The sequence below is a fragment of the Myripristis murdjan genome, chromosome 3, assembly GCF_902150065.1.
Source record: "Myripristis murdjan chromosome 3, fMyrMur1.1, whole genome shotgun sequence".
Classification (NCBI taxonomy): domain Eukaryota; kingdom Metazoa; phylum Chordata; class Actinopteri; order Holocentriformes; family Holocentridae; genus Myripristis; species Myripristis murdjan.
This window is the reverse complement of record NC_043982.1, coordinates 46587893-46602659: the sequence shown is the minus strand read 5'-3', so window position 1 is coordinate 46602659 and position 14767 is coordinate 46587893. Positions and strand designations below refer to the sequence as shown.

General features: G+C 43.9%; 1 protein-coding gene across 1 annotated transcript; it reads right to left on the bottom strand.

The window, feature by feature from the left end:
* Positions 1-377: 377 nt before the first annotated feature.
* Positions 378-6714, bottom strand: stmn4l (stathmin-like 4, like). The gene is made up of 7 exons (XM_030048273.1): positions 6657-6714; positions 5268-5324; positions 4585-4680; positions 4009-4232; positions 1479-1670; positions 1307-1324; positions 378-861 (listed from the first exon to the last, which is right to left on the bottom strand). Exons 2-7 carry the CDS (start codon positions 5278-5280, stop codon positions 853-855), a joined length of 552 nt encoding a protein of 183 aa, XP_029904133.1. The 5' UTR covers positions 5281-5324; positions 6657-6714; the 3' UTR covers positions 378-852.
* Between the last annotated feature and the right edge of the window lie 8053 nt (positions 6715-14767).

The window sequence follows — 14767 nt, the reverse complement described above, 5'->3', positions numbered from 1 at the left end:
CTTATGTGTGTGTGTATATATATGTGTATCTGTTTATATGTACATACACATATACACATACATATATATATATACACACACGTGTGTGTTTGATTTTTTTGTACAGGTAATAGTAATTTATGTATAACAATTAATAATTATAGCATAAATTAATTTCTTTCTTTTTTGCTTTTTTTAACTTCCTTGTTAACTTTTAAATTATTTTTTATTTTTCGGCTTATTTATTCATTTATTTATTTATTTATTTATTTGCTAGACTCTCTACACATAATAATGTTTTAAATGAAATAAAGGGAACCTGTCAAAATAAAAGGTTAAATTTTATATTGAATAACCACAAAAAATCACATGAACATTTTTTTTTATTCTTGTGTGCAATTTAAAATATAATGTGATTTCTGTACATCATCATCATCATCATCATCATCATCATCATCATCACCACACCCTGACTGGTTTACAGTGATATTGTAATGCTGCCTGCAGTGAGAAATATACAGATATCCACACACACACACACACACACACACACACACATACACACATAACCCTAACCCCAGAGACCTGCCTGTCCCGTCCCAGGACACGAAGCCGTCAAATCAACGGGTCTGAAGTCTGCAGTGTGTCCCCAAGAGCAGTCCAACACACACACACACACACACACACACAGTGGCACTGTTGGCAGTTGGCATGGCAACAAAGCGCAGCAGAACCGGACAGTCCTCCTGCTCCTCTTCTTCTTCACTTCCTGTTTACAGTTTGTGGCGACCGGCGACCGGCGGCTCAGGCCGCTCCGCAGTCGGATCCAAAATGGCTTCCAGATGAAGTTCAGCTCGTGTTGTGATCAGGCCATCATGACACCTGCAGGACACAGGAGGGGGAGGGGTTAACTCAGCTCACCAGCTAACACACACACACACACACACATAGACAAACACACACACACACACACACACACACATTTGACAAACTAATTTTGTTTATTGTATTTTAGACGTAGCCTTTGGCAATTAGCAAAAACATTACTGGAGTAGATATAAAAAAATATAAATTAGTGCATACACAACAACAACAACAACAACAATATTAATAAATAATTATTATTATCATAACAAGAACAACATCACTAACAATAATAACATATATAACACAACAACAACAACAACAACAACAATATTAATAAATAATTATTATTATCATAACAAGAACAACACTAACAATAATAACATATATAACACAACAACAACAACAACAACAACAGCATCCAGGTGTGTCAGTCCCCGTGTGTCCCGGGCCGCCCCCTCACCTCCACGCTGTGCTTGTCCTGGAACACACACACAGACAAGCGGCTGTCAGTCATTCTGTCTTCTGCTTATTCTACATTTTATTTGCTAATCGATCAGTTAATCATGAGGTTTTCACACTTCACGGCTTCCTGCTGAGTGACATGTGACACGGCAGCGGCGGCGGCGGCTCACCTTGTCCTGCAGGCGCTCCAGCATGGCGGCGAGGTGCGCCTGCCTCTTCTCGCGGTTGGCCTCCATGCGGAGCTCCAGGCGCTCCCTCGCCAGCCGCACAAAGTTGTTGTGCTCGTCCAGGGCCTTCTGGACCACCTCGCGCTCGTGCTCCCGCTTCTCCGCCAGGTGCTTCAGAAGCTCCGCCTCCTGACACTGCAGACACACAGAGTCACAGTGTGATGAAAAAAGCACACATACATACACACACTCACACGCACACACACACACACACACACATGCACACACACACACACACAGATGAGCAGTGGTTGGTCAGCAGGGATCCGGTCGGAACAGTCTGATGGGACGCAGATTCTCATATTTTAAACAGACTTTTTCAAATTTGCAAAAGAGAAAATGAGAATTTCATCAACTACGTTATGGAATTATCCTGAAGAGGGCGCTGTAATATGATGTCATCAAACACAGGGCCAGTCAGAAGCTGGAGAGGCCATAGATCACCCCCCGTCCCACGCCTACCTCGCCGCCACCGCCACATACAGTCACTATACTACTTTTTTTTAAGATTTTTTTTTTTCCATTTCTGCTTTATTTGACAGTGACAGTAGAGAGAGAGACAGGTCAGGCAGGGCAGAGAGAGAGACAGGACAGGCAGGGGAGAGAGATGGGACGACCTGCAGCAAAGGGCCTGAGGTCAGATCCGGACCCAGGACGCTGCGGTTCGATAAGTGGTACGCGCTCCAGCAGGTGAGCTACCGAGGAGCCCCGTCACTCCGCTCCCTTAAACAGATCTGAGATCAGTTTAAGGGATTTCATTGGATGTTTGGTAGGCCACACCCACATAGAAGTTTATTGTCATTATTATTGTCATTATAATTTATCCATTCAAAGGAAACCACTCCTGAGTCTTGTGGATGTGAGTGTGTGAGAAGCAGCGGTTTGTTTACAGCCCAGAGTTAAGCTACAAATCCACGAGCCAATCAGCTTCCAAACATCTCAACGACGCCCAAACCTTCAGGGAACAGGAAGTGGGCGGATGAAGACGAGGCTCGAATGAAGACAAGTTGTTGAGAAGAAGCTCAGCTCTAAGAACACAGGCGTCAGTAATCACATACGCCGATGATGCTTCTTTTCAACGCGGCTGCATGTCCAGAAGCCCCGCCCCAAAAGTGCCGTCAGACAGTTTATTGGTGCTGCTCGTCCCTCTCTCTGATCTGACAGATGGTCTGACATCTGATCTGAGCATCCAGACTGACACACATCTGGGTCGCATTTCAAACCTCCCCCAGACGTTTGGACCTGATTCACCAAACTGACACGCCCTGTAGTCCAGTAATTTTAGGCCAAAATTGAGGTCAACCTAGGACAAATTGCAAGAGAAGCAAACTCAACTGATTTTGGATCCTCAGTTTGTCCTGAGTGAGGGGAAAAAAGTCCCAGGAAATCCCATTGGTGGAAAGTTTTGAAAATCACCTATTTATGACCACATATTACCAAAAAACACTGTTTTTAACACACAGGGGAAAGGGGTTCAACATTTTACTTTCAGATATCACTATAAAAATTCACAAGTTGATTACACACACAAAGACAAGAAAAAAAGTCAATTACAAGTTCTTTGAATTATTCTGTTTACACATGCATATCACACATTATCTGATTTGATATACGCTAATAAGGAATATAAGGAATAAATGCCAGAAGAGACATTTAAACAGTGAATTAAAAGGTTACTATATATATAGTAACCTTGAATTAAAAGGTTACTATATAACAGTGAATTAAAAGGTTACTATATATATAGTAACCTTGAATTAAAAGGTTACTATATAACAGTGAATTAAAAGGTTACTGTATATATAGTAACCTTTTAATTCACTGTTTAAATATCTGTTCTGGCATTTATTCCTTATATTTCTTATTAGTGCATATCAAATCAGATAATGTGTGATATGCATGTGTAAACATAATAATTCAAAGAACTTGTAATTGACTTTTTTTCTTGTCTTTGTGTGTGTAATCATCTTGTGAATTTTTATAGTGATATCTGGAAGTAAAATGTTGACCCCCTTTCCCCTGTGTCTTAAAAACAGTGTTTTTTGGTAATTTGTGGTCATAAATAGGTGATTTTCAAAACTTTCCACCAATGGGATTCCTTGGGACTTTTTTCCCCTCACTCAGGACAAACTGAGGATACAAAATCAGTTGAGTTTGCTTCTCTTGCAGTTTGTCCTAGGTTTTTTCATAAAATGACTGGACTACTGTGGGTTCTGTCTGTCCAGACTTTCTCAAATCAGTCTGATCCTGATACGACAGAAACAGATCCTGCAGTCTGAACGGGCCAAAGCGGCGCCTGTGTGAGGTCGCCGTCCTGCAGGAAGCAGAGACGACATCACAACTGCTTCCTGTTCACCGTCCACACCACAGAAGAAGAAAGCACTCCCCTCTGCAGACAGTGTTACTGAAGGTCAGCCGGCTTGTGTGTGTGTGTGTGTGTGTGTGTGTGTGTGTGTGTGGCTCCTCCCCTCACCTTCCTCCTCTCGTGTGCTGCCTCCAGTTTCTTCTGGATCTCCTCCAGCGAGGGCGTGCGGCGGGGGGGCGTGGTCGGGCGGGGGGGCGTGGTCGCCCTCAGCTCCGGCCCGCCGTCGAAGGTCGGCGGCTTCAGGATGACCTCGAAGGCCTGGCCGCTCGCCCGCTTGTTCAACTCGATCACCTCCATGTCCCGCATGAGGCCGAGGTTCAGATCCACCACGCCTGAGGACGACATCACACACACACACACACACACACACAGATTTAACACCATATGTTTGTCTTGTCAAATTTTTTTATATAACCACAATTTTCTTCTTCTTCTTCTTCTACTGTTGTCCTTGTTGCTTCTTTGAATTTCTAATTAACAGTCCGAGTAAGTTTGAATACATTTAAAATATATTTTTTAGACAAAACTGCTGATTCTTTATGCCAAAGTAGCTTTTATTAAATATATTTAATATAAACATAATAAATATATTTTTGAGAGACAATGGATGAAATAAAGCTTTGGAAAACGAAAGCAGTAGGTTTGTGTGTGTGTGTGTGTGTGTGTGTGTGTGATGTCACTGACCTTCCTTGTTGTCGGGCGGCCGCTCGGAGGCTGCAGGCAGGATGCAGGAGCAGAACACAGACACCAGGGGGAGCTCTCGCATCTTCTCTCTGTAGGCTGCAAATCACCAACCAATCAATAATCAACACACACACACACACACACACACACACACACATTTACTTCGGTCACTTTGGGGACATTACAAAGACTTACATTCATTTACTGGAGATTTTAACCCCAACTATAACAACTACATACCTAATCCTAATCCTAATCCTAATTTTAACCTAATCCTACCCTTAACCTAATCCCAACTTTAAACTAATCCAAATTTTAACCTAATCCCAGCCTTAACCTAAAAATAACCTTAACCTAATCTTAACCTTAACTTAATCCCTACATTAACTTAATACAAACCTTAACCTAATCCCAACCTTAACCTAATCTTAATCTTAACCACTGACTTCTTAGATCATCTTTTCCCAAATGATGTCACGGTTTTTGTCCCCAGTTGAACAAGCAGTCCCCAGTTACCAGGTCTTAAATCAGGTGTGTGTCCCCGAACGTACTCAAAAACAGACTCACACACACACGCACACTCTCTCTCTCTCTCTCTCTCTCTCTCTCTCACACACACACACACACACACACACACACACACACACACACACACACACACACACACACACAGTGTGCTGTACCTGCTAGAGTCATGTTGCTGTTTTCTGTCCAAGACACTGTGGTGAGGTAGACTGTTCCTGCAGAGACAGACAGAGAGACAGACAGACAGTCAGACAGGCAGGCAGACAGACAGACAGACAGTCAGTCAGACAGGCAGGCAGACAGACAGACAGACAGACAGACAGACAGACAGACAGACAGACAGAGAGGCAGACAGACAGACAGGCAGACAGACAGACAGACAGACAGACAGATTCATTAGAAAGTAGACTGAGTAAACAAAGCCAGAGAAGAAGACACCAGCAGCGGGTCACTTCCTGCCTCGGTGCTGAAGCCTCACTGTGTTATTTCTGAGGTGTGTGTGTGTGTGTGAGTGTGTGTGTGTGTGTGATGGCAGGGACGCTGCAGTGTGCTTGGAGACGGTTTTAAAAAAGGATTTTCATCATCTCCTGCGTGACGTGATGACGGGTCAGTGAAGGGATGAACACAGCTCCTCAGCAGGAAGCCTGTGCTGTCGCTGTGCAGAGACATGAGGAGCTGCTGCAGCTCAGGGCTGTTAAACAGGCACACAATCCATCCTCCATCTGCTGCATTTAAATGTTGAGAGTTAAAACTAAAAATGACGGCATGTCGGTTTATTGAATTTACATAAAGGAACAGAGTTCTGCCTACACTATGAGCAACTAACGTTTTCATGATTAATAATAATAAGTAGTTTTGTTAATGAGCTCTGCAGGTCACTGGCAGCTCCTCACTCGTCTGTCTGTCTGTCTGTCTGTTTACACACACACACACACACACACACACAAACACACACACACACAGTGCTGAATTCTTCTCTTTTCTGTTCTGCCTTCCAACTCCTTTAGTGCAAAAAACACAAAAAAACCCCACACAGACAAAGTGTGTCTGCAGTGTGAGCAGACCTCTGCTGCCTCACCGCATGCAGACACAATGACATCACTCTGAGAGGTGGGGGGAGGGGGAGGAGGGGGGGTGATGTCATGTCAGGCAGAAAGAGCATCACGTCATCTGCAGCAGAGCCGACCTGCAGCTTCAGCCTGATTCTGATCAAACATGTTTTCTGTCCTCAGCCTCACCTGGACCTGAACCTGAACCTGAACCTGCAGCTGCACACCACACACCCACAATGTTTTAGCCTCTCGCTGCACCACACACACCATCCAGATACACACACACACACACACACACACCAGCACAAAGTGTGCACAAACACAAAAAAAAATCTCTGCAAACCTGCACAAACCAGCAGTGTGTGAAGGGGAATATCAGTGCCAATATGAATATCAAAGCACAATATAAATATGATTATAGACATGAATATGAATGTGTGTGTGTGTGTGTGTGTGTGTGTGTTTGTAAGTGTGTGTGTGTGCAGCGGGACTCACCCTGCAGGGAGGTGCTGGTGCTTCCTCTCTCTCTCAGCTCGGACTCTGTCTGCTCCTCCGGCTCGGCAGCATCAGCACCACCAGCCTGCTGCATGACATCACCACGCAGCGCTCCCATTGGCTGGCAGGGATACTGGCTCCTGATTGGTTCAGGGAGCAGAGGGAGGGGGGGAGTGGAGGTGGTTAACCCTTTGTATTCAGAGCACTGGAAGACATGATCCAGACAGAGAGAAGCAGGAGATTCACACACTGTAGACTGCAGAGAGCACTTATATAATTCTATAACAATGTACATCTAACATAATGCAGATAACGTGTATAATGTATGTGATGTGCATAATGTATGTGATGTATGTGATATATATACACATATAAGGATTGTTATTGTATATGATGCATATGATCATATTCATCAAATACAACAATAATAACACCAATAATGATAATAGTAATCATTATTCTAATGGCTGGATGTGATCTGGTTTGAACTGGTTGGATCTGGTTTACCGAGTCGTGCTTTCTGAGGAAATGTCAGCTCTAAATTTAACAAACTGTTACTCATCCTGACTGGAACAGTTACCACACACACACACACACACACACACCAGTCAGTTCGTGTATAAACATCCATCTGTTGTCCCCCCCCCTCCCCCCCTCCTGTCCTCCTTCATAAATTCTGATGAATATCAACAAATGAACACTTTGAGTAAAAAAACAACTTTATGAACCGGCACACTGAAACTCTGTGCACGGAGGAGAACAGGACGGTAACATAATAATAATAAATAGTGGGAAGAAAATAAGTACACTAATAAGCAGGCAGCCACCAATCAGAGGTCAGAGGTTAGAGGTCAGAGGTCACGGCAGGCCGGCAGCAGGTGGATCACGTGTGTTCACACAAATGAGAGAAAACATTTTCCTGGAAGCATCAGTTCCCAGCATGCTCGAGAACTGTACAGAACAGTGTGTTCTCCCTCCACACACACATGCACACACATGCACACACACACACACACACACACACACACACACACACATCCCAGTGCAGTGTGTGGTGAGATCATCACTTCGACTTCAGAGTGCAGCAGCAACTCACAGTCTGTAATATACTACATGTGATATGATATATATTGCACATAGTATATTCAGTCTTTGTTTTAAATACAGATGTGCAGTTTGTATATATGAATGATGTATAGTTCTATGTGTTTTATGTCTACATGACAGAATATGTACAACTACATGCAGTGTGGTGAGATGGACTGCATTTCTACAGCACTTTGCTAGTCTGCCTCACACACACACACACACACACACACACACACACACACGCACATGCACACGCATACACACACACAGATAGCAGAGGGTGTCATGCAAGGTGCCTAGCTGAGCGATTAGGGGTTCAGCATCTTGCTCAAGGACACTTCAGGCGGGAGCCCCCTGATAACCAGATGGAGCGGCGGCGCCTCAGGACTCAGTACCTCAGTCTGCAGTAGTACTGCCTCCGTAGTATCTGTACTGCAGTATATGCTCTGTCAGTAGTTTTGTGTAGGTTTTGTGTCTCTTCTTCTGTGGTGTTGATGGTTCAGAACATCAGGCTGTGCTGCCTCATCTGGAAGCTTCCAATCAGAGGCCCTCCAATCAGAGGCCTTCCAATCAGAGGCCTTCCAATCAGAGGCCTTCCAATCAGATGCCTTCCAATCAGAGGCCTTCCAATCAGAGGCCTTCCAATCAGAGGCCTTCCAATCAGATGCCTTCCAATCAGAGGCCTTCCAATCAGATGCCTTCCAATCAGAGGCCTTCCAATCAGAGGCCTTCCAATCAGAGGCCCTCCAATCAGATGCCTTCCAATCAGAGGCCCTCCAATCAGAGGCCTTCCAATCAGAGGCCCTCCAATCAGAGGCCTTCCAATCAGAGGCCTTCCAATCAGAGGCCTTCCAATCAGAGGCCTTCCAATCAGAGGCCTTCCAATCAGAGGCCTTCCCACAAGCTGATATGAAAAGATCAGACATAACCCGGGGTGATGTCACCAGCTCAGCTCCTACTGGTTGTTGTGTGAAGCAGGGTGTTTCTTGCTTCCTGTTTTTTTAGTTACCATGTTGACATTCAACAACAACAACAACAACAACAACAACAACAGCAATAACAGCAACAACAGCAACAACAGCAACAACTGCAACAACAACAACAACAACTGCAATAACAGCAACAACAGCAACAACAACAACAACAACAGCAACAACAACTGCAGCAGCAGCAGCAGCAACAATAACAATAATAACAGTAACAACAACAATAACAACAACAACAACAACAACAGCAACAGCAATAACAGCAACAACAATAACTGCAGCAACAACAGCAACAACAGCAATAATAACAACAACTGCAATAACAGCAACAACAACAACAACAACAGCAATAACAGCAACAACAACAACAACAACAGCAATAAGAGCAACAACAACAACAACAGCAACAACAGCAACAACTGCAACAACAACAACAACTGCAATAACAGCAACAACAACAACAACAACAGCAATAAGAGCAACAACAACAACAACAACAGCAATAACAGAAACAACAGCAACAACAACAGCAATAACAATAACAACAACAACAGCAACAACAACTGCAGCAGCAGCAGCAACAACAACAACAACAGCAATAACAGTAACAACAACAACAACAACAACAACAGCAACAGCAATAACAGCAACAACAGCAACAACAATAACTGCAGCAACAACAGCAACAACAACAGCAATAATAACAGTAACAACAACAACAACAACAACAACAGTAATAATAACAGTAACAACAACAACAACAGCAACAACAACAACAACAACAACAACAACAACAACAGCAACAACAACAACAACAGCAATAACAGTAACAATAACAACTGCAGCAGCAACAACAATAACAGTAACAACAACAACAACTGCAGCAACAACAACAACAAAAACAAAAACAACACCTGCAACACAGCAACAACACAACACACACATCGATCAGTCAGTGATCAATAAACTGATTGAACCACTGTTACAGCCAATGGGACCTGATCTGGTGATGTCATTATTATTGACCATCACTAGGGAGGTGTGGAGAGTCACGTCCATAACGACACGCACACACACACACACACACACACACACACACTGGGTCAGATGATGTAATGCAGCTGCAGAGTGAGGTGCTGAGAAAATAGAGGGGAGTGAATGTGTGTGTGTGTGTGAGAGAGAGAGAGAGGGAGAGAGAGAGACTGTGTGTGAGAGAGAGAGAAAGAGAGTGTGTGTGTGTGTGTGTGTGAGAGAGAGAGAGAGAGAGAGAGAGAGACAGGGAGAGAGTGTGTGTGTAGGTGAGAGGACAAATCGGTTTTCTACAGAGCCTCCGCATCACGACTCTCACACTGATGATGTCATCTGTAGCCAATCAGCTGCGTGCTCTCAGCACCACAGCCACTTTGTGTGTGTGTGTGTGTGTGTGTGTGTGTGTGTGTGTGTGTTTGTTACCTTCTGGGGACATTCTCTGGTATAAACACCGACCTTGTTGGGACTGTAGTCGTCATGGAGACCAAACCCCATTCTGCCACAAAGCGTCTTGAAGCTGCTGGTTACAGTTTGGGTTAGACTGTCCACAATGCACCGAGTGTGTGTGTGTGTGTGTGTGTGTGTGTGTGTGTGTGTGTGTGTGTGTTGAACATAAAGTAAATATGAAGATGCCACAGAAACAGAACAGCAACACTGAATGTTAATATGATGATGTCATCCTTGTAAACAAATAAACATGTACAATAAACATGTAAACACACACACACAGCATGCAGCTGAATGTACAGGGTGACCCAAAAAACGGGAATCTTTGAAGTGCGTATTGGCAGACATGAGCAAGTGGCAGCACAATTTTTAAAAAATGAATATTCCATCATTGTTTCTTAAATGGCATGTTTTAAGGTTTCAGTTACTATGAATAAAATATTTTTCTTCCATCACTCTTGGTTTTATTGGATTGTTAAAAAGTTCCCGTTTTATTGTGTCACCCTGTATTATGTACACATTCATATGTTTACATGTATAATACCTGCACATGTATGACTGCATCTGTTTTCTGCTGAGCAAGACAGAGACAGCAGCAGGGGGCGTGGCCTAAGATGAAGCGGGCGTGGCCTAAGATGAAGTGGGCGTGACCTAAGATGAAGTGGGTGTGGCATGAGAAAAGGTGGGCGTGGTCCAGTCAGAGAAGTTAACTGATGGTTTTCCTCTGTGCAGGACAAACATCGTGTCAAAGTTCTGTGACGCTACACTTTTGTGGTAAGCCACGCCCATTGCCACGCCCCCTTTCTTGCTAAGGGGGGGTGAAAAGTTTGGCACTTCTTCTTTGGTGCCTGAGCAACCTTCCCTCCACGTTTGGTGGAAATTTGAGTTTCCATTTGGAAGTTTTGACACCGTGACAGACGCACCGCGAGTCATATTCCTCCTCTGATGTCATCGAGGGGGCGGGGCTAAAAACCTCACCTGAGATGAAAAACAGCTGAGATGAAGTGTGTTTCAGTCCGATGGAAGTGAGCTGCACTTAGACGATGACATCATCTCTCAGTGTGGATGATGAGGTCAGTGATGTCATCATCATGGGACAGATTCATCACAAACCGCTCCGCAGTACTCCAGAGGCCGTCCTGTCATCTCTGGCATCAGTCTGACCCCCTTCAGTGTGTAACGACCCTCAATACATCATTAACTTTGTATTTATTTGTTTGTTTATTTTTGCTTCATATTTCATGACTTTTCTCAGTGTGATAATAAAACATGATGATGTGTTTGCAGGGGCCACATTTGGTCCCCATGTGTGTGTCTTTGGGGTCGGCTGTATGGAACAGATAAGGAATATCAGCACTTGATACACTGAGGATCTACAGCATGTAGAATGTAAACGCCTTGCCTCTGCCTCAGGGCCTCACCTGACAGAACACACACACACACACACACACACACACACACACACACACACACACACACACACACACTTTATTTAAAGGGACATTTCCAGTGGCGGCTGGCCCATAGGGGGCGCTGGGGCGCCGCCCCTCCAGACGTGGAGGGGAAAAACCTCTAATGTATATATTTACAAATTTTATCATCAGTGTCAATTTTACTTAATAGTGTGTGCCTACAGGCAATCTGAATAATTTAAACATTTACACCAACTGAATCATTCAATCAGTGGTGAATTTCCTCCGACAGACTGTATCATTTGTCTTTAGGGGCGCTTTTCAAAGCGCCCCAGACCTGCAGCTAAATAGCCAATCCGGTTATGGTTGCTAGGGGAAAATGATGAATAATTGGCCAATCAACGTCGCCAAATTTAACGCCGTAGGGGCGCTGGAAATGTCGCCCCTACGTCCACGTAAAATGCGTGAAGGTTTCGGATTGCTAAAGCTACTTGAGGAGCCAACGATCATTGTTTTTCGTAGTGAGATTCCCAGACTTACGGTGCCCTACGAAAAAAAAATACCGCGAGGAGTGAGTGAGAGAGATAATGGCGGCGACGATGACAGGAGTTCAAGAGCAGCAGCTTCCACCAAATTCGCTGAGATCCTTATTAAATTACCCTTTTGCGAGAAGGACGGTAGCGGAAAAAATCCGCGTTAAGGAGCTGGGACACGACAAGCCCAAAATCAACATCCAACAGAAAACCAAGGAGAAAGCTAAATCCTATAGCAGGACTTTTTGCCGGAGCTGGTTTCAGCGCAAGCCGTAGCTAACAGGTTGTGGAGCAGCCAGTGCACTTTTTTGCTTCCCCTGCATCCTTTTCAGAAGTGACAGGTATGATTCAGCGTGGACACACACAGCGACAGACACACACAGAGAGAGAGAGACAGACCCAGTGAGAGAGACAGACACACACCAGGGATGCAAACAGCGCGCCGAAAAGCGCAACTCGCTTTTTGCCTGGCCATTTGGGTGACTTTCATGGCCATTTGGGTGACTGTTTTTAACTCGGAATTTGACATAATAACAACGGCACCGGCACCGCACGAGCCAAAAGGCAACACCCACAAGGCAAGGAAACTTTCCAGGCTGCAGCAGCGCACTGACATAGATTATTACAAAGTGAAGAGGTGCCACTCGGCTCTAGTTTCACTGGCTAACAGCAGCACACTGGCTTAGCGTGTCTATTCAGAGAAGAGGTATCACTTTGGCTTATTTTTCATATTCAATCTGTGTTATCACAGGCATACTACTGCTCATTCATTGGTGGTTGAATTGTTAGGTCTGTTTGATAAGTAATTTACATTTTTAAAACAAATGATAATCTAACATATTGTTAAATTATTGGAGTCAAGCTTGCTGGTAAACATCTACTCCTTCAAGATAATTTATTATGTTCTACAACTCATAATACTACATACCTAGTGTTTGAGCAACATATCTCCTCTGTGCTACAAAAGATCCACTGTAACCCCCTGTTGTTCTGTTGTGTTTGTGACATGCACTGACAAATTTTGCTGCTTCTATGGCACTGATGCTTTTTTCTTCAAGCAAATTTGCATTTTTTCTTGATCAGATAGGGTAAATCATCTGATTATGTTTTAATTATTGAAAAGAACTTTGCTGTAAACTCACTCACTCACACTGTTGATTTGTATAGATTCAGCTGAAATCCCTTTCTGTAAATTTATCTCATTATTGTATTGTATTGTATAGTATTTGATAGCATAAAGTCTAATATAGCTGTAAATTGTTATTTTATCTTTGAAACTGTTGATTTTGAGAAGGAAATTAAATATTATTGTGGAACTGTTAGTAATTTTCCCACTGTTCATTTGAATGCTTATACTAGACTAGGCAGGGAAATGTGTTGGCACACCAGCCCCACCAAGAATTTTTTTCACCAGCCGCCACTGGACATTTCACTCTTCAGCAAGACACATGAAGCACCTGACTCATCAACTCACCTCTTCTGGAGGTTTAAATTACTGGGATCAAATTGTTACCGACTGATAAGAGATGTCAGTGAGTCTGTCAGTGAGTCTGTCAGTGAGTCTGTCTGTGAGTCTGTCAGTGAGTCTGTCAGTGAGTCTGTCTGTCAGTGTGTCTGTCTGTGTGTCTGTCAGTGAGTCTGTCAGTGAGTCTGTCTGTCAGTGAGTCTGTCAGTGAGTCTGTCTGTCAGTGTGTCTGTCTGTGTGTCTGTCAGTGAGTCTGTCAGTGAGTCTGTCTGTCAGTGAGTCTGTCAGTGAGTCTGTCTGTCTGTGTGTCTGTCTGTGTGTCTGTCTGTGTGTCTGTCTTTGTGTCTGTCTGTGTGTCTGTCTGTGTGTCTGTCTGTGTGTCTGTCTGTGTGTCTGTCTGTGTGTCTGTCTGTCTTTGTGTCTGTCTGTGTGTCTGTCTTTGTGTCTGTCTGTGTGTCTGTCAGTGTGTCTTTCTGTCAGTGAGTCTGTCTGTCTGTCTGTCAGTGTGTCTGTCTGTCTGTCTGCACATTGGTTTCATTGTGCGTTTAGTTTTTCCTGTGGGTGTGTCAGCTGTGTGTAAACTGCGTGACATCTGAGTTTTTAATCTCAGTGGAACAAACCTGGCTAAATAAAGGTGTGTGTGTGTGTGTGTGTGTGTGTGTGTGTGTGTGTGCGTGTGTGTGTGTGTGTGTGTGTGCCAGCGCCCCACACCAGTGTTTTATGATTTATCAAAAAAACCCTCAGTACCACCTGCTTCATATGAACAATAACTGAGTAACTAAGATGTTCACAGAAACAAATACATATGTGGATAGAAAATCAACCATGATACAAACTCCACGAGTCTCACTTTGGTGTTTGATGACGGAGTGAGAGAGTGAGAGATCTCACTAATCCCTCTAATCCCTCTAATCCACCTGCAGAGTGAAATCTGCCCTCATCTCCCTCGAAACACTCCTGTCTCTGCTTCTGGTTTCTGGAAGCAGCTCGCCGGCACAGAGGGAGAGGCAGGAAATCACTTAGAGCAGCTTTTCATTGATCAGTTTGCTGTGATGTCGTATTAATGGCATTGTAAAGAAAAGAAATTATGGAGACGGGGAAGGAGGGGTGATATTCCAAGAAAAAAAAAAAGAATTTCCATGACTGAAGT

What these genes read in the sequence shown, in the direction of transcription:
- stmn4l (XM_030048273.1), bottom strand. An exon ending in GCCGCCCGACAACAAGGAAG is followed by an intron (nt 4,233 to 4,584) that starts GTCAGTGACATC and finishes TGTCGTCCTCAG; the next exon opens with GCGTGGTGGATCTGAACCTC. An exon ending in CAGCACACGAGAGGAGGAAG is followed by an intron (nt 1,671 to 4,008) that starts GTGAGGGGAGGA and finishes GTGTGTCTGCAG; the next exon opens with TGTCAGGAGGCGGAGCTTCT.